Source organism: Serinus canaria, chromosome 4, assembly GCF_022539315.1.
Source record: "Serinus canaria isolate serCan28SL12 chromosome 4, serCan2020, whole genome shotgun sequence".
In the NCBI taxonomy this organism is placed as follows: Eukaryota; Metazoa; Chordata; class Aves; order Passeriformes; family Fringillidae; genus Serinus; species Serinus canaria.
In genome coordinates this window covers 4,284,090-4,304,119 of record NC_066317.1, presented here as the reverse complement: position 1 = coordinate 4,304,119, position 20,030 = coordinate 4,284,090, and the positions used below count along the sequence as shown (strand labels likewise).

Below are 20,030 nucleotides of genomic sequence, written 5' to 3'. Positions count from 1 at the left end.
CGGCGCTGCTGTGAGGGGGGTGACAGCGCCGTGAGGGGCGGCGATCTGAGGGGCTCCCCGCGCGCTCCCCCCTCAGAGCAGCCGCCTCGCGCCCGTCCCGCGCCCCGCGCTCATTGGCTGCCGCCCCCACCCGCCGCGGCCGCGGGCGGCGCCGCCGCTCCAAGTTTGTGTCCGGGCGGAGGCGCCGCTGCCCTCGGGCTGCTCCCGGCCCTGAGCCCTCCCTTCTCCGCCGCCGCCCCGCGGCGTCCGGCACGACCGAGCGCCCGAGGGGCCATGGCAGGGCGCGGGCGGCGGCGCTGAGGCGGCGGAGGGTGCGGTGTCGGTCCCAGAGCGGGCGCCATGCGGTCCCTGAACATCACCCCGGAGCAGTTCGCGCAGCTCCTGCGGGACAACAACGTGACGCGGGAGCAGTTCATTGCTCTCTACGGGCTGCAGCCGCTGGTGTACATCCCGGAGCTGCCGGGGCGCACCAAGGTAGCCTTCGTCCTCATCTGCGTTCTCATCTTCGCCCTGGCGCTCTTCGGCAACTGCTTGGTGCTCTACGTGGTGACCCGCAGCAAAGCCATGAGGACGGTCACCAACATCTTCATCTGCTCCCTGGCGCTCAGCGACCTCTTCATCGCCTTCTTCTGCGTGCCCTTCACCATGCTGCAGAACATCTCCTCCAACTGGCTCGGCGGTGGGTGTCGGGGCCGGGCCGGGCGGTCCCGGGCCGGGCTGTGGGGAGGGGGCAGCGCCGCCGCCGAGACCGGCGGTCCCCGTCTCTGAGGGGGACCCTTCCCCTTCCCGCCCTCTGTGAGGGATGTCTTCTCCATCCCTCCTTCAGCCTATGTTCAAATAACCCAGTGCACTTTCCTGCTTGTTTTCCTTCAAAGTTGCGGTTCGTTGTGTGGAGCCTTGCCGTACTACTTTCTCTTTTTTGTTGTTGTTGTTTTTTCCTTTTCTCGCTGAGTAACGAAATCTGTCTGGCAGGTGAGGTATCAGTCTTTATGCAGCTTAAGTTCCTCTGACAGCTGTCAGCTCGGTGACAGTCCTCCTTAACCTTTTGTGGGGAAAAAGAATGCCCTTGAAGGAACAGGTGACTGGGAGAACGTGTAGAATTTATGCAGAAATAATGCATCCTTTAAAAATTTTTCTTAATTCTTTTTCTCTTGGGAGCTCTGTTGTATTCCTGTCTATGTATTCCTGGTTTTTGGCAAAGCTTCCCTGACAGTTAGAAAGAATGATTTTTTTTTTTTTTCCTTTTCTATGCATCCCAGTTCCAAAGTAGTAAAGAGCAAGCACAGAAAGGTGCAGTAGAATTGTATATGGTATTTATTTTCCTGGTTTTCTTTTCTTTAAACAGTGTTTGACAGTTATAAGTGGAAAAATAAAAGGGGTGGTTTTGCAGCAAGTAGCAGACAGCATCTTGTATAACCACAAATTGAAATATTTTTCAGAATATTTCAGAATGATCACTAGAGATGTTGATAAAGTGACACATTGGTGTTTCAATTTCCAAGGCTTATTGTGTTTCTGTTGTTCGGAGACAACAGTGAAGGTTGTCAGAACATGGAGATGTAATTCCAGAACTTCCCACAGACTGGAATGCTGAGTGGGGGTTGACAGGTCAGAGGAGACTTGGAGAACATGTGAGAAATGGGCTTTATTACAGAAACTTGAATGAGAAGTGATGAATCCAAAGCTCCTGGGGGTACTGATAGTAAGGACAGCTGTGCTATTATGAGCTGTTTTGGGGAAGATAACTAACCTTTGTGATTCTTCTTTCTCCTAAGGAAAGCTCTGATCTGTCAGCTTGACCAAATATCTGATCAGAAACAACTGAAGCCTCTGTGTGGGGTGAATTGCAGGAGATAGGGCATGGGCATGTGGAACAGCATGGGGAAAAGATTTGTCTTTGTTTACACTCTGTTACTGAGGGTGCCTGACAAAAATCTAGAAGTAGTGAATGTAAAAGCTCTAGCATAGTTGAAACAACTCTCTGCAGATATTCAGTATTTGGGCAGCTGAAGTACACTGTTTTCTGGGGATTACTGTGTTTTCTGCCTGCCCTCTTTGCTGGGCTAGGGCATTTACAGTGCAAGTGAATGCACAGGTCTTTTGTTCTGGTGAAATCATTACCTTGATTTGGGAGGACATAAAAAGAAACATCATGGATGGGTGTTAACCCTTTATTCTGGGGGATGGGGGGGGTGTTAAGTAAAATTGAGGAAAACAAATACATGAACTTATGGTATTCCAAGGGTGTCTGGTTCCTGGTGCTGACATGGTGAAGTGTGAGTGGTGATTAAAGTTGAACGGCAAATCAGAGCCTGCCAGTCCTGGAGGAGTCTTTTCCTTGCTGGCTTAGCTGCTTTAAAATGCCTTTTGTTTTTCATTTTGGAGTCTGAAAAAATCTTGTTCTCATCCACTGTAATGCAACTTCACAGAGTAGTGCAAGATCCAACTCTGTTATGAAAAAGGAGATTTGACTTGTCATGTATCCTTGGTGGACAAAGTGGTGCATCCTGAGACACCTGGTGCTAGAAACTGATCAGGGATTCTGAGCCTTTAGTCACTTTATATCTTGTTTTACTTTCATCACTAAAACAAGCATCTGTACTAGGTGACTGAACCAAGATGTGTATGTTTTGTACTTGTGTTTAATTTAGAACTGGTTCTTTATTTCCATGCTTGTATACGTGTGTTTGTGTTTCTTCCCCTTCTGAAACCCACAGAAGAATGGGAGAGGGGAGGAGAGGACTGCAAACACTGTAATGCAAACAGAAGATCAGCCACAGTTTCAGAGTAGCTGAAACTGTGACTTCTTCCATAGTATTTTTACTTACACGCTCTTAACTTCACCTGCAGTTAAAAATCTCAGTGTGCCTCACTTTGCCTGATGATCAAGCAGCATTAACACAGACCCTTTAACTCTTTATGGGTAACAACTGGAAGCAGCACCATATTGACTAAAAATAGATTTGAACTGGTCCTGCTTTTGCTTCTCTGATGTCTTTAAGAATCTGTGTATCTGTGTGAGTGTAGTAGTGACAGTGTATGACTTAATTTCCCAATTTAAACTTTGCAGCTGAAATGGCTGTGATTTCATGGGGAGCTTTGAATGAAAATCCGGCATACTCATCTCTCTGTAATTCAGAAGAAAATGAAGATTGTGGCTTTGTCATAAATGATCTCTGGGATTGTGTTTATTGATAAGAAGGATGAAATGGGAGCTCAAGGGGGAGTAAATGGATGCATACATTGTCTTGGTGCAAGCTGAAGCAGATGAGGACTTGCTCTCATATTGTCATAGGTGGGAGGCAGCAGTAGTGGTCCTGTCGTACTGATGACAGCACTATTAGAGATAAATTTGGGCTTTTGTCTCTGGGTCAAATATTACAAGAGTTGCTTTTTTTCCTGACACTGCTTGATTAGCTGAGCATTGTCTTTACAGAGCTGCCTGGGCCGACAGAAGAATTAAATTAATGTTGTCTAATAGAACAGTGCTGGGGAAAGATAAGGGCAAAACTTGAGCTTACAAGACAGCCAGCACAGTCCTACATTCTTGTGGATTTTGCATCTTGTCAGTTGGAATGTGTATTCTCAGGACAGGTGTCAGAGGGTGACTTTGCCTGTCACTTTGAGAAGAGTGAGTCATCTGAGATGTTTCTGAATACTGAGGTGCCCTCGTGTATCTTGTCTGTCCTCCAGCTGCCTCTCAGGAGAAAGGTTGATCTTCTGTATGTTGCTGTCACATCTGGTACCTCTTGATGTGACAGCTTCCTTTTCTCTAAAAGCTTGGTGAAAAACTGGCACCTTCTACTCAGCTGAACCTCTAAGGTGCTTTCTCTTATTTAGCACATGTTGTGTGACCAGCAGTGTGTTACCTTAGAACTTCCCTTAGGTGTGAGAATCCATAAACATTCCTCGCTGAGGGATGAGAACTAAATCTTGCATCTATACCAAGAACTGATGTAAAACAATGCATTGCCCAGGTATGCAACACCCTTAGGGGTATCATCTGTGTGATGATGACTGCCCCAAGTTACAAAATATGAGAGAAATCAACTTGCTTGCTTCAAGTGAGGTGGAGAGAGCTCATTACAAGCTGTGACAGTAATTCTAGTGCAAGGGCAAGATCAACAGCCTTTTACCAGAGGAAGGAGCAATTTAACATGTATCAGAGAATGGTTTCAGGCTTTTACTTTTGTAACCCTGATGAAAGAAGTGATGTTTGAAATGACTAAATCACAGTTCCAGGCACAGTGTCCGATAATGAAGGCATAATACGCTTACGGGAGTGTCATTTATAATTGCAGTCTCTGAATGTTATTGTTGGGAAAACTATTCACTGCTTGAATAATCAATGCAGTTTTGAGCAAGCAGTGCATAAGGAATACTTTTAGCCTCTTGAAAAAGAGAAGCAATTAGTTATTTTCATTCCCAATGTGCTGCAAATGATTTTCTTTCCCAGTTGAAAGTGGTCAGTTTTAGATGCTGCATGCTGTCCTGACTAATAATCCTTTGGAAGTGTTCTCTGAAAGCCTAACAGTGTGGAAACTTAAACATTTTGATAAAGGTATGAATTAAAACTGTTACCATTATTTAAATTATTCAGAAGAGTCAACACTTTTCTGTTCTGCCACCAGTGCAGAAATTAATGCAGTTGCAGTGATTTTGAGGTGATCCCAGCACTTTAGCCTTTAACCCAGCACTAGGAAAACCTATGGAGTGAGATTTTAATAACCTTGACTGAACCTCACTGAAGTGGACTTTTATTCTTTGTGTTTGTCTGTTAGTCATATCTCCAAACCATGTTCCAAACAGCCACATTTTTACCAGCTGGATTGTAACAGAGATTTAAGCTAGTACATTCTTTTAAGATCTTCTGTACTTTAAGTCTGAACACAAATATGAAAATTTGCTTGAAATGGTTTTAATGTATGTGCTTGACACAGCTGGCTTTTTGCCTCAGTCTTACTTTAATTCCACTGTATTTACTATGATGTAGTAGCATAATTAATTTTTTTTTCCTCAAAACTTACCATGTCTTCCTTATAATAAAATTTGGCACTTTTTTCTCAGTTTTTCTATAAGAGACTTTGAACAAACAGACACTTGAGAATGGGGCTGTATCAATTTCTTCTTGCTGCAGGTGAAGCCCGTTCTACACAAATGGATTAAATATTAAGTGAAATGTACATGCATTGTTCTGAAATAATTACCTTATTTCACAGTAAATTTCATTTTCTATCTGTAAAGGCCTGTTAATGTTTGTAATTTGAAAACATAAGTTACATAATTTAAAGTATTGAAAGATCTGGAGAAAGTCTCTAGTAATTATCTAAGCAGTTGGGCATGGCTGCAATAGATTTATAAATAAAACTGTGGGTTTAAAAACTAAGAAGAGGCTTGATGTGAAGAACACTCACTCTTCTTCCAAGTACAAAGACTCAGGATTAGATCCCATTCAAACACAGTAAGGATGGTGGATGGATCTCAGGTGTGTTGATGGCAGAATTCCATTGAAGTTGATGGCTGTTCAGTTGGCCCTGACATTTTAAACACAGTTTATTTCTTTCTCTTTTTCCTCTAAACAAATCTGTTTGAAATACTTCTGTGAAGGATGGTCAACTTCCTTGCTCAAGAGTCTCTTAGCCTTGATGGAGGTTTGAATTTCAAGGCACTTGAAGGTCTCATGCTTTCAGAAAATGGGAAGCATTGTGTAGTGAGTTACAATTCAGGACAAGCACCAGAGTCCTGAAGGGATATTATATTGTTAACAACAGTGACACCCAGGGACCCCGTGCATGGTGGCATCAGAAGCTTCAGGGAAGCTGAAGTTCTGTTCTATTTTTGCTTTTGGTACATAGATGTTTTTCGGCTAGCTTTTACCTATTATTCATTTGAAAATATCATAGTGTTTCTTGTTTATAAAAAAATTTTGTGGCTGTTTTGTTGTGGCCTCCAGGTCCCCAGAGTGTGTGCTGTGTGCCTCAGCACACAGTGTGTGTGTTTCTATTCCAGCCAACTCTGCCTAATGAAAAATATCCTTTTGCTTCCCTTTTCTGCAAGGGCTAATGTCACTTGTCCAGCTCAGTAGGCTCAGCCTGCAGGCATTATGTAGAATTTTGCTTTTAGCTACTTTTGTACAGCCTCAGTGCTTACTTTTTGTGTGTTTGTCTTCAAAAAGATGAGTTAGGGGTTTTTTTTGCAGCCTTTTCTCCTGGGAATTCAGCTCAAGGCATAGTGAGTGGTAGTCTGTGCTCTTTGACAGTGTGGTTGCTGGGAAGAAAATGAGAAGACATCTGAAAAAAAAAAAAAAAAACCAAAACAAAACAGTGGGCATCTGGGAATTTGATATTTCTCTCCCAATTTGGGGTGTTCCCTTTGTTCTTTGAATAGCTGGGCACCAGCTGGAAATTCCACCAGACTGATGGTGAAAGTTAGTCTCGTTTTCTTACTTGAGTAATAGTGATACTTGTTTACTTCCTAAGAATACCCTGGGATGCTGGGACTTTAGTGGAGGAGTAGTGCATTACAGGGAAATCCCTGTAAGGCAAGTATAGTTCAAGTGGATTTAAGTCTGGCCTTTTTCAAACTGTAAGAAATAGCCTATGGTGAAAGTTTGGGGTTTTTTTCAGTTTTGGTTTGTGTTTGTTTGCTTGTTTTCAGTTTTCCCCCAGCTTCAGCACTCAGAGTTGAACTCATTTCCTTAGTGAAACAGGAACTTAAGCATTTCATTAACAAGTTTGGCTCTTCTGTTTGTTATTAGTAGTAGCAGGAGTCCCTTCTAACTTAGTGAAGCAAAAATGTAAAACCAGCTCTTTGGTCACATTCACCATTTGCCATGTGCAGAGTAGGTAGGATTCGAGCTTGCTTTTGGTTTTATCTCACCACAGAAGTTTAAGCCCACTGTGTGAAGGATGTGAATTTGACAGAGGGAGTCTGGTTCTGTACTGGGTGTAGTGAGAAACTGATGAGATGCTGAATTAGTAAAATATTTGCTCTGTTTCATGAGACATTTCCTTAGGCATTACTGATGGCAAGAAAGGAGCAGGGGTAATTTTATTTTATAAATTGCAGTTGTTAAAAGATGTGAGGATGTCTTGTCTTGTTCTTCTTGATGCCCTAGAAAAGTACAAATTGGGTGAAAACCAGACATGCAGCCCAATGGATCCTCAGCCAGGCAGTTCCTATTGGCCATGCTAAAATTTCAGTCAAGGAACTTGAAATTGGGCTGCATGGTGTGTTTTCATTCTGGTTTAAGCCAGATCTGTGTGCACCTCCATTGTGTTGCTGGTGTTGAATATGTGCTTGAAGGGTGTGTGATTTCCACCCATTGTTGGTTGTCTTCTCCTTCCGTTTGTGGAGCCACAGAAAAAGGGATTTTGGGCAACTAGAATTGGCAAGACCAGTAGCCAAACCAGTTCCTTCTTGTAAACTGGAGTGGCTTTAGCCTGGCCTATCAAGCAGAAGTTTCCTTGTTCCCCTCATGGAAGGTAGGAAGAAGTTTTCAGAGTTTTCTGTTTGTTTTCTCTTTTCTGTGCTGTTACTGCTTAAGATGTCTGTAGCATCTTAAAGCTTGACTGAAAATTGGATGGGTACTTCTTAGGCTGTTTTGGGTTTATGGATTATAGCTGGGTAAGGTATAAATAAAGGTCTGGTAAGGATAATAACCCTGACTGTTGCTGAAATGAATAGCTGATACTAAACTGTAAGAGTGTAAGGGAACTCTGGACATAGAGACAGAGAAAATTATCTCAGGGTCAAAAAATGGGTAAAAGAGAGGTAGATTGGGAAGGGCATTAAGGTCAGATATTTTTTCAGAATTATTTATATGACTTTCTAAGATGGTTAGGACTTGAGAATGGGTAATGGAGAATGACTGATATGTTAAGAATTGAATATGGACTTTTGTTGCTGACACAGCTTTCCAAAGTTGGAGTTGCATAAACACAATAGGAATCTGTACAACGTAGAAAATGCAGGCAGGAAATTGCATTTGGTTTGGAAAGGAGCACTAACATAAATTGATAATCAGCAGAGAGGGAGACTTGGAGAACAGAAGGATGATGAAGAGATAGAATTTTTCCTTTTATGCCTCCTCCTCTATTTATCTCACTTGACAGGATGATGCATTAAATGCCTGAGCGTACAGATAGAGTGATACGTAAACAAGCTTAAGGAATGTGTTTGCAACAGCAGAAAAGGTAAACTTTTAGACAGGTAACACCCAGACCTTCATAAACTGCAGAGTAATCTGCCAAAATGAAAAATAATAAATGGCTCTGTGACTTGACATGTCTGAAAACGGATGATGGACGACTTGGTCAAAAGTGAAATAGGAGTGTCAGACTGGTAACAAAGCAAGTGAGTATGTCCTTAGAAATCTTGGCTTTGTAGATGTGTACAATAAAGAATGGCTGTGGAGAGCTGCATTTGACAAATGGCTTAAATAGGTGACTCAGCAGTTTAGATGTTGCAATAAATCTGACAGTCTTGGTCTGTTATTTTTAGTAATGGAGTCTAGTGTTCATAGCTGTTGCATGCATTACTTTCTGATTATTCCAGGTGCCTTCGCTTGCAAGATGGTTCCATTTGTTCAGTCCACTGCTATTGTAACTGAGATTCTTACAATGACTTGCATTGCTGTGGAAAGACACCAGGGAATTGTGCATCCACTGAAAATGAAGTGGCAGTACACCAATAAAAGAGCTTTCACCATGCTTGGTAAGATTTTAAGCATCTCCAGTAATTGTCTGTGAGAAATGATCTTCAGTGTGGATGGCATGGCATCCACAGAAGGCAGTGATATGACCAGTGATTCAGAGGCAGAGTTAATTGACCTTTATAAAATAGCTCAGGGATAGTGCCTACAAGTAAAGTGTTCACTAGCCAAAACTCTCACAAGGCTTGGCATCTGAAGTCAAAAATGTACTTAACAAAGATCAACCTTTAGCAGCCATTTCTTTTTTTTTTTTTTTTTTTTTTTTTCAAGAAAAGCTCAAAATGTGCAAGTGCTGCTTAAGAAATGTCACAGGGGAAATAACCCCTCCATTGTTACACAAAGAGGTTTATTTAATGCTCCTTATGCAGATTAAGTGCTTTTCCCTGTGGAATATCAATAAATGGAGGTAGTTTGAGAGACAGAAGGCTGATGTCAAAAGAGCACGCTGTTATTGATGTGAGTGTTTGACTGATGAATACTTCATAGAAAACTTTATTATTTGCTACAGTTTTCTACCTTGCCTGACTTTTCAAAGCTGTTGAACTGTTCATACCAAATTTTGCTTGTTGGACCAAGTATGAAAAAATGTGTTTGTTTACAGGCATAGTCTGGTTGCTGGCTCTCATTGTTGGGTCACCCATGTGGTACGTGCAACGGCTTGAGGTAGGTCACATGGGGATTTGCTTATTAAACTCAGTCCTTGCTGGATCTTCCTGTACCTTTAGGTGAAATTGAATCAACTCCTGTGAAATTAGAGGGAGGTAAGGGAAGTGGAGCTTTGGTTCTGTGTGCCAGCCTGGGAAGGGCTAAGGATTAGAGCTTGCCTGTACTATGGAAGAGGGAATACAAGCAGGGACTAGTCATGCCAACTCTCCCTAATTACATCAAAGAAGAGTAATTACATCTGTGACTTCCACTGTGGATTTCTTTTGCACTGGCACACAGGAATAGAGGGCTTAGATTGCTTTTTCAGGATGACCCAGTGCTCCCCAACATCCGGAAGAACTGTGCTTAGTTTAGAATTAATCAGCTCCTCATTATAGCTGATGAGTTACCACCCATGTTTGGAGGCAGAAGACTTGGCAGAATCTGCTGCTTATGAATCTGAATGTTAATAATTTTTTTTTGTTTGGTAAAGAGGCTAACATGTGAGGTTTCTCTACATCCATCTTTATTTGCAAAATGTGTAGCCAAGGTCTCCTCTGAAGTGCAAACCAGAGCATCTCCCTGCCTCCCTTTGTCAATTTGGATTGAACTCGATATTTGATTGGAAAAGTGCTTGAAAGAATTTTGACTCTGAAAAATCTGTTGAATTTTGGTTGTTCCATTAAGAGCAAGGAATATCTGAATGTGCTTGGGATTTGCACTTGGGATAAGCACCTTAGTGACTCATCTTCTTTGCATATGTTACAGGTTAAATATGACTTTCTATATGAAAAAGTGCATGTTTGTTGCTTGGAAGAATGGGCCAGTCCCATTTATCAGAAGATCTATACGACCTTTATTCTTGTTATACTCTTCCTTCTTCCACTGATGTTGATGCTTTTTTTGTACACTAAAATTGGCTATGAACTCTGGATTAAGAAACGAGTGGGAGATGCTTCAGTTCTTCAAACCATTCATGGGAGCGAAATGTCTAAAATATCAAGGTTTGTAAGTAAAATGCACTTGGAACTTTGACTTTTTGAAAGCTTTTTTCATGACTCTTTTATTCCTCCTGAAGGGAGTTGAAAATGCCTTGCAAGACGTGCTAATGTCATGCTGCAAAGTGCTCTGCTGTCCCAAAAAAGAGAAATAAAGAGCTAGATGTGTATGATGATGCATTTTTTTTTCTTTCCAAGGGGATTGTGTACTTCTGAGCTTTGCTTGAGGGTTTTATTTGAATCTGCAGCCATCAGAACACAGTCACAGATGTAACTTGAAGAGAGATATGTAACTGCCAGCCAGTTCCCAGTGATTCAGTGTGGAATTCTTGGTGCAATTTCAGGAAGAAGAAGCGAGCAATTGTTATGATGGTGACAGTGGTGTTTCTCTTTGCAGTCTGTTGGGCCCCTTTCCATGTGATTCACATGATGATGGAGTATGGTGAGTACCTGCCGTATCTCATAGAATAAACTCTGGGATTTGGGGTTTTTTTTTTTGTAATGGGACTTGAGATTGTGAAAAGATAATGATGCTACGGCATTCAGCTCTAGAATACCTTCTGATAGCCAAGGTTGATTTCTGCTTTAAGGAAAAAACAGGAATGTTAGAGGGGTGAGCATCTCTGTGTAGATTGTTTTTCTTACCATGTCTGTTACACTGCCCTCATTTGCTGAAAGATCAAAAGGGCTTGGCTGGAAGGTATAAGTTATTTCTGGGCATAAAACATCTTAAAGATTTTAATTATATTTAATTTAACTTAACTGTTTTGAGTTAGACTTACAATGAAATATTTATCCCTTTTATTGAGGTAGGCATATTGGAAATATAAATACCGGACATCACAGTGATGATATCCAATGAATCCAGCTGGTGTTTTTCAGTGCTTTTTGCTGAAAACTGGCTTGGAAATGCCCTCAATGCTTTTGTGTTGGCTTTTTTTGCTATTTGCCTTATTCTCTGGGGTCTTGCACTGTTCATCTCCCACCTCCTCCACGGATACTGGAGCAGCCTACGTGCAGGAACAAGAGGAAATTTTCAGTAGTTGTACTCTACTTGCTAAAGGCAGGAGCTGTTTCTTTGTCTTCTATCACAAAAACAATTGTAGCAGATAAATCAATAGTTCAGCCAGTCAGCTTTTTTGGCTCATAAATTTTCTTTCTTTTGATTCTGTTACTACCTGCCTACAAAGCAGGACTCTGTGATAGGTCTTGATTTTATCTTGTTGATGAAACTCAATTGCTAATGTTAAGAGCTTCCAGCATGGGTTTTTGTTGATTTTAAACAAAAACATCTAATGCCAAACTGGATATAAAGAGGCTAAGTAGTAAGCATTTATGACATTCTGTACTTACAGCATATTTCTCTTCTCCTCTCCAGGTAATTTTGAGAAGGAGTATGATGATGTGACAATCAAAATGATTTTTGCTATTGTCCAGATCATAGGATTCTTCAATTCTATTTGCAACCCTATTGTGTATGCTTTCATGAATGAGAACTTCAAGAAAAATTTTCTGTCTGCCCTCTGCTTCTGCATTGTGAAAGACAACACATCCCCAAGCAGGCAGCTTGGGAACTCAGGAATTACCATGAGGAGGCAAAAGCCAAGTGCATCTCAGAAAGATCCCATGGATTCAGATGAAGGCAGGAGGGAGGCATTCAGTGATGGCAACATCGAGGTCAAGTTCTGTGATCAGCCAGCTTCCAAAAGGAATTTGAAAAGGCACCTGGTCTTGTTCAGCTCTGAGCTTACTGTGCACTCTGCAGTAGGAAATGGACAGTAGCATCACAAGGGGTTTGGGAATGGAGAAGTCATTCTCTTTATCATCATTTCAATAAGCCATTTAAAAGAGTTTGCTGCTTTGCATGCTGAAATGAGGGGGAAAAATAATGTGTAGACTCTAATAATGTTGGGATAGTGGCTGAGAAAATGTAATATATATTTTATAATTATGAGGAGTGAGACATTGGAAAAGAACTTTACTGTGTGATTTCTAGGAGAAAATAATTTCTTTCTGACCTAATTTAGGGCTTGTTTGCCCTCTGCTTTAGGTAAACCAAACAACTGCTGCTTGCTCCATTTATTGTGTGTCTGGACTGTACCCAGCTGAATGCCAGAAGACAGGAACTATGGAGAGAATGTGCACCTTTTTGGGACAGCTTGGAAGTCTGACATGGGGATGACGTTGTAAGATCTACTTTCTGCAGCTTTGAGGACAAAGCAACTTCAGATCTGAGTGCAGGAAAGATGGAGGCTGAGATGCAATTCCATTTTAGAAAAAAGAAGGGGAATCTGAAAGAGTTATCCAGAACATGACTCTGAAGAGATTTAAGATTTAAACATCACACGCATGTTCAGATTTTGTTAACAGGAAGCATACTAATAATTAACAATGCATGCATAATTACTGTGCTGTTGTTTACAGGTTAATTCTTGGGTACCAATTTAAATGCCATTGTACTGCCCTGCAAACTGCATTCTTCTGCTGGAAATTGGAGAAGCTGGAAAACTGCTGTACAGGAGAGTGCAGATGCAGAAGGTGTGGTCTGTAAACACTGAATTGAACTTCCAGTCATGCTTGAACATGTGACTCTCAGGTTGAAAGGGTGGTGTTGCCATTTTCTGGAGGGTTATAGGGGCCTGATCCAGAGCCTGTTGGGACTTCACAGAAGACTTTCAGTGGAATACCATGGTCTTTTGACCAGGCACTTCTCTGAAGACATGTTTGTATTTTTGTCTGTTCATCATCTTCAAAGGAGATTAATTCCTGTCTGAAAACTTGGCCAGTGCTTTGTTACTTTAGGCTTCACAGTAAATTGTGGGGTTGATATCCACATAAATTATAAATGGTTTTGCTCTCAGTGGGCCAAACTGCAAAATTGCAAAGGTATGTTTGCAAGTGTAGGACTGGAGGAGAAGTGTGATCTGAACTGGTACACTGGGATCCCATAAATGAGGCCTTGAAATACAGAATGTGCCACTCCAGCTGAGGTTAGGTTGGGTCCTTTAACAGCCTGTAAAATGTCAGTGCTCTCTTCAGTCACCCCTTGCCTCACCTATGGGACCTTGGTGCTGCTTTGGCAGTCAATTTAAGGTTCTTTTACATTGCTACTTCACACTTCATTGTAAATGAAAACTTGGGGTAAAATATCCTTGTATAATTTGGACATAATCCTTCTCTGTCTACAGATTGCAATGGGTTTGTGACACTCTTTGTTTACATGTGTATTTTTATATTCTATATGATACAGACTCCTGTGCAATGACAGAAAGCTCCTGACTTGTCCTGAGGGCCAGGAATTAAGAGCTTAATGGGTTAGCATCATAGTTTTCCTCAGCAGATGTAAAGTTTAACTGCCTGATGGTGAGAACTATGTGTTTGGATAGAATCTGTGACTGAAAACTAATTTATTTTCAGCTATTTATTTATTTGCACTGATAATTTCAGTGGCAGATTTTAACAAGCTTTTAACCAGAACTTCCAAGTATCTTCTGTTTTTGTTTTGTCTTCCCTGCTTCTGTTGTCGTTGTGTCAATGAATAACTGCTGTAGTATTAATTTTATTTTCATTAAAGTTCCTTTATGGCTTTGTTGGTGCTGTTTTGCACTAGGGGATATCTACTGTAAACTTCACTTGGAGTCCCTCTTTGTTTAAAGATGGATGTGAGCTTATCTGTGCCTCTTTAGTGATTCAATTCCAGTCCTGTTACAGTTGCCAGCTGTTCCTGTAATCCTGAGAGCTGTGATTTAAAGAACTTTACAGAATAAGGTGAGAAAGAAGAAGAAAAGTCCATGTCTTGGTAGAAAAGAGGTGATAAATATTTCAGCATAGATGTATGGGGCTATGGTTAGATTAAATATAAACTAAAATATAAAAGACAGTTCTCATGCTGTTCTTAATGATAATTATATTATTTGTGCATTTTCGACAGAGCAGTTGTCTTGAAGCCAGGTAATCTTGTCCTGGCTGCAGGGAATAAAAGATCCATTATTGGCATGAGCACCACCAGGATTTTGCCCACTGTTTTTTAAATCTGTCAGAGCTTCAGCTTTGATTTAGCCAACAAAACCAGCTGTGCTGTTGAAGTGTGTCAGTTTTAGCCTGGTTTGCCTATCCCTTGCAGTGGCTTCTACCCTGTGTGTGGCTGTAACTGAGTGCTTCAAACCAGCAAAAGCCCAGCTGTCCCTCAGCCTGCCTGTGCTTATTTCCATCTTCCAGTAACAGAATTGCATGGTTCATCTGATCACAAAAATATTCCTGGCTAATGAATTTATCAGAGAACAGAAAAAATAACCACGCTCATTTCCATAAACTGACAATATTTATCAAAGCTGTCATGTTCTTTGAGGAAAAATGTTTCTTCAAGTTTTTTATTATCTTATTTACGAGTTAGTTATAATTTCTTTGATAAAATTAAAGAGAAACTTCTTTTATTCTCAGCTGTAAGGGACTAAGCCTTTAAGTTGCAGTGAGATGATGCCAGGGACTGACAGGCTGATGAAGACAGGAGCCTGAAAAGACACAATGAACCAAACAGAGACTCTGGAAATTGACTGGATGAGGAAAGAGTGTCAGATGTGTCAGCTTGTTCAACTGATACCAGAGTAGTAACAAGGAAAACAGTGAGTAGAAAGGAGTGAACCGTCTCAGTAATTGCAACAGTAGCAATTGAAAAAATAGCCAATATCAGCCTGCTCCAAGGAGTGACCAATTGCCAATGACTGCCAAAGCAGCAGAGATGTGTGATGTGCCTGCATCCAGGGAGTAAGCACATAAATTGTCAGCCTGGAGATGTGTTAGCCCTGTCTGTGTGCTGATGACAGGATTAGCTCATGTGCAGTGGTTGCATGTGCTGCTGGCAGAGACTTGGAGCATGGCAGAAGCCATTGAAACAAGTGATCCAGCAGAGTGAAAGGGACACCTGAGAGATCAGAGAGATATATTGCAGAGGAGACCTAGATTATTATTGCTCAGAAAAAAAAGAAATAATAACAAGGAATAAGTAGAGGAAAGGATTTAGTAGAGCTGTTGACTTGGAGAGATGGGAGAGGAAGATAATCATGACAAGCTAGGTTTTTATATCAATTAGGGTTGATCTGGGTGTTAGAAAAGTTGGGAGAGTTTAGGAACTGTGTATTCCTAAAAAGAGCAGTTCTCTGAACAGAACAGCATCTCAGTGCACAGGGCAAAAGGCTGGAAGCTGCCCTTCTGGTGCCTCTCCAGGTGGGAGTAGCAGAAGAGACCCGGATTTTCGCCAGCCTAAGGAGGAGACAGGTAAATGTGGATTTAATGCACACCGAAGAGGTTAGATTGTGTATATCCCTTCAGAAACACTGACATAACAATCTCTGTATTTCTGTCTATACTCCAAGTCCTGCTTCACCTCTTCAAACTAGCTTCCAGGAGTACTGCTGGATGTTCAAGCCATCATTAGTTTCCTCTCATGAGGCTGATGGATTATGAAGTAATTTTAAATGCTCTGGTGTGGTTTGAGATGAAGGGTCACATGCTGGTTTATTATGAGGGTTTAATCTCCCCCCAACTCCTCATCCACATGAGCACAACAAAACCTGCTCAGTCAAAAGCAGTAACACTTGGTTTCTTTGATTGCAAAAAATACAAACTCACAGCCCTACCAGTTAGGCTCACACAATGTTTGTTTTGCTACAAAAGTGCTGTAGCAAACCCTACAAGCCAGGGTTGTTTTTGAGAAGGTTTAAGGATATTTGTATATATTTAGGGCTTTCATAAAAGAAAAAATCTACTAGAGATACAAACAAACTTCTAAAAATTGCATCTCTGCCCTGTAGGGTGCTTAAAATGCCAGCCAAGACTTGAAAAGATGTCTTGCTGCCTGAAAAAGGTTGAATTTTGTCTCTCAGCCTCCTGTGGAGTAATACAAAGCTTTCTATGAAAAGCTCTTCTTTTCTTGCATTTTGCTTGTTTTTCCCCACAAAGTAGAAACTTCTGCTTATTTCTTATTCTTTGGTGAAATAATCATAAAACCTTTTCCCCAAACATAGTGTGGAATATATTCAGTTGATGATAGGGACAGTGTCCTAAAATGACATCTGCTTGCATTGAAAAGCTTTTTTACATTAGCACTTCTTAGATGAAAATGTCTTTATTTTTTTAACCTTCTGTTGAAATCTCTTGACAGCATTCTAGCTTTTATTTGCTCTTTCCAATGCCATCACTAATTTTTTCTAAGTTAATTTCAGCAGGGTTTCTCAGGACTCTCCTCAGGTGAATGTACTGTTCCCTTGAACATGGTCCTTTTTATCCTCTGTCTCTAATTTTTTCCATTTATTAAATTGTATGGTCTTAGACCATCTTCCCCCATGCTCCTGAGCAAAGCCTTAATTAATTGATTTAAAATTTATGGCACAGTCTCCATAAATCTCTTGTTACATCTTGGAAATTCATGAGAAAGCTTTCAGGCTTTTTCTGTGCTCTGGGATCTGATTTGTAAATCCATTTCATTTTCCCATCTGAAATAAGCATCGTTGCTATTTGCATTTATGCCACCTTGATAAATATTCTAATGTATGGACATGGAACTGCTGCAGGATCAGGGATAGTTCTCCTGTGGTATCACAGGTGCAATCTTTTAATTTCATATTCTGCCTCAACAGTGTGCTCAAGCAAAAATTAGTCAGGGTTGAACTGTATTTTCCAGTGTTGACAAATGAATCCTTCACTGACTTAATAAAGCAGAAGTGTACTTAGTTACAAATCCATCACACTAAAGGGGAAGAAGATTTCAAATGTTTAAAAAAAAAAAAAAAAATTCCTAAGTAATGTTTCTACTTGTAAAATAAAAAGATCAGCATCATTGAGATTTTTAAGCAATTTTCTTCCTGATTACTTTTTAAGGTGTCTTTCCCTATTGTCCAGACTCTGCTGTGTGGGGTGAGAAAGCTGCTGACTGGAGTGTGTGGGAAGAGGCTGAATTATAGTTCTCAATTTGTATCAGGGCTGCTCTGCTCTGCTTGTTGGCATCCCTGGCAACCTTCTGCTTGCATGGTGTCACTGAACTCTGCAGCCTGCTTTGCTTAAGATCCCTCTTTTCCCAACAACTAAACTTGGTTTTGTAGGAAGTTGAGCTTTGACTTCTGCTATTTGCCTTGCTCCATTTTTTATATAATTGATTTGTTTTACTTTTTCACTCTTTCCTTTTTTCCCCCCTTGTGCTTTCCCTGAAGCAAGTCCTTGTGATCTTATCTCTTTTATACAGATTAGAATAACCAGGTAATGAATTTTGAGACCAAAGGGAAGCAGTCCTGTGGTTCAGAATTTTTATTCCATCAAATCTGATTATCAGATGACAAAATGCTTTACCAGTCCTAATTTCAGGCACCCTTGAAAAGACCTTGCCCACTCTACTGGTTGCATTAGGCTTGCATGTGTATATTTTGTTTCTGAATTGACTTGATATATTGACATTTTATTTCTCAGGCTGCTTATTGGCATATTTCCATTTTAATATTTCTTTCTTTGACTTGACAGATTTCTAATTCCTAGGAAGTGGAGCTTCTCAGTAATGTGCCAGCTGCACTGGGCGAGTTGGGGGTTTTTTTTCTTTAAATAACAAGTATTGATGTCGGTATCTATTGTACAAATGACAGCTAAACTATGGCTTATAAAAAGGTCCAGTAACTTTGTTCTGGTAGTCTGACAACTCTCTGCAGTGTCTTTTGTGTGTGTGTGACAACAGAAATATAATGTTCTTCTGCTTCTTGCCTCTAACACATGGTTTCCATGGAAACATCAGCTAAACACCCAATTTAGCCATTAGTGAGTTCAGTCCATAACTGAAGAATCTTAAAAACCATGCAGCCTGAGAACAAACAGCTAGAAAATATTTAGTGTCTCCACTGGTAAAGCATAAAATACATCCTACTAAATATCATATTCCAGTTTGATCCTCGGGCAGACCTGAGTTGTGGAGGTGCATAAGTGTGGCAGAAGCTCGCTGGGGTGGCTGTGGCCTCGCTCGGGCTGCAGATGGCGCTGTCGCTGCACCTGAGAAGCTGAGCTCTTCCAGCCCTTCCCTAGGGAGCTGCTATCCTACAAGCGTTTGGAAACACGAATTCCGTGGTAAGACTTGGTGAGGGTTTGATAGAGTCCTTCTTTCCCTAGGATTAGAGAGGTATTGGGGTTTTTTTCCCTTTCTGAAGTAGTGCTTTGAAGAGCAGTTGGAGCTCATGAATGAACGAGGACTAATGATATAAACAACCCAGTCAAAATTGGTTTTGTTGTATCTCAGATGTTTATATTTTCATCCAGAAGTCATCCCTTTTGCAAACTTGTTTGCCAAAACATATAAATACCACTCTTAAGTCTCTCTTGTTTTTGAAGCTGAGCATTTGAAATACAAATTAGTGAATGGATCTACTAAAAAATAATGGAGAGCAAGGTTCTCAGAAATCCTTCAAACAAGTCATTTCCAGATTCCCCTGAGTCTACTAAAAGCCTGTAGCTGTAGGCATCCCCCTTCCCAAATCAGGGGATATATTGGAGGGAAGCCAAAGGGGACAGAAAAGAAGTCTTATCTATTAGCAATCAGGAGAATTCTCAGTTCCTAAATGGTGAACTTAAAAATATAAAGTGTCTCAAAAAATGATTTTTTGTTTTGTTTTGTTACAGTCTTCACAGATACTCATTTAAACATTTTATGCACACTGAAAAAACCCCTCTAATTTCTCAAAGGGAGTGGAAGAACTTTGCTGTTCAAGTTTAAAAAAGGCAGAAAATACCCTTGGGAAGGGAAACAAATTTAGCAGCCTGTCAAGATTACCTGTAAAATACAATTCTTGCCATAGTGATTTAGGGCTCCATAAGTCCTAGGACAAATTCTTAAGAATGTAAATGGAGGATAGGACTCCTAGCCATCCAAGGTAACACAAGCCATGAAAAAAAGAGGGAAGTCTTTACATAGTTTGCTCATGGGATGATATTTTTCAGTGAGATATTGATGTCTCTTCTGAAGAAGAATAAAGCCATTTTACTGATGGGGGGAGGAGCAGAGAAGTACATAGCCACAAAAATGATTTGTTTGCAAAGTAACCTGAACAGGCAAAGGAACTTTCTGAGTTTACAGTAATCAGCTCTTTTGAATAGAAATATTTGATAACCTTGTCAAACACTGGGCAAACACTGGCTTGCCTTTTTTTTTTTTTTTTGAATATATTCATGTTCTTTTATTAGCATGTGATATTTTCTTCTCCAGTGTAAACTTACAGAGTAGCCATGTTATTCCTTCCTGGTTTTTTAAAATATATTTTGGAGATCCCAGCTGCTTCTGGAACTTCATTCCTGGAAGATGTGCTGCAACTGTGTGTATGTCAGGCAATAATCAAGGTAAGTCCTTACACCTGGTGTACTTGGGGCATCTTGGAGCAGGTGAGTGCCTCTGTTCACCTGTGAGTAATTATGCCATCTTTTAAGGCTCCAAATCCTACTGGTTTTTTAGAGAGGAAAAATTAGACACAGCGTTGTAATTTCTGCCTGAGAGCTGCATCAGAGATAGTTTTCAAATGTTAAGCAACCCTTCTCTCAAGTGAGATCTGAGGGTTTTTTTCCAAGAAAGGGGAATACAGAGGGGTGGTAGAAGGGGGAATATGGTGGGTATATTCTTTTGAAATGCAGCCCAGTAGTTTTGAATTGATGCT

General features: G+C 40.7%; 1 protein-coding gene across 2 annotated transcripts; it reads left to right on the top strand.

The window, feature by feature from the left end:
• The first annotated feature begins 296 nt into the window (after positions 1 to 296).
• Positions 297 to 14,179, top strand: QRFPR (pyroglutamylated RFamide peptide receptor). 2 transcript variants are annotated; one of them, XM_009096291.4, is made up of 6 exons: positions 297 to 679; positions 8,557 to 8,715; positions 9,315 to 9,376; positions 10,127 to 10,362; positions 10,701 to 10,798; positions 11,735 to 14,179. In XM_009096291.4, the coding sequence occupies exons 1-6, from the start codon at positions 340 to 342 to the stop codon at positions 12,136 to 12,138; spliced, it is 1,299 nt and encodes a 432-aa protein (XP_009094539.1). In that variant the 5' UTR covers positions 297 to 339; the 3' UTR covers positions 12,139 to 14,179. The 2 variants fall into 2 exon arrangements, with proteins under 2 accessions (XP_009094539.1, XP_030095479.1); XM_030239619.2 differs by having other exon boundaries at positions 10,754 to 10,798; positions 11,735 to 11,883.
• The last annotated feature ends 5,851 nt before the right edge of the window (positions 14,180 to 20,030 follow it).

Bases quoted from the DNA above. Each gene is read 5' to 3' on its own strand.
- QRFPR (XM_009096291.4), top strand. From the start codon at position 340: ATGCGGTCCCTGAACATCACCCCGGAGCAGTTCGCGCAGCTCCTGCGG. The intron at 8,716-9,314 runs GTAAGATTTTAA...GTTTGTTTACAG, and splicing joins AAGAGCTTTCACCATGCTTG to GCATAGTCTGGTTGCTGGCT. The intron at 10,363-10,700 runs GTTTGTAAGTAA...GTGCAATTTCAG, and splicing joins GAAATGTCTAAAATATCAAG to GAAGAAGAAGCGAGCAATTG.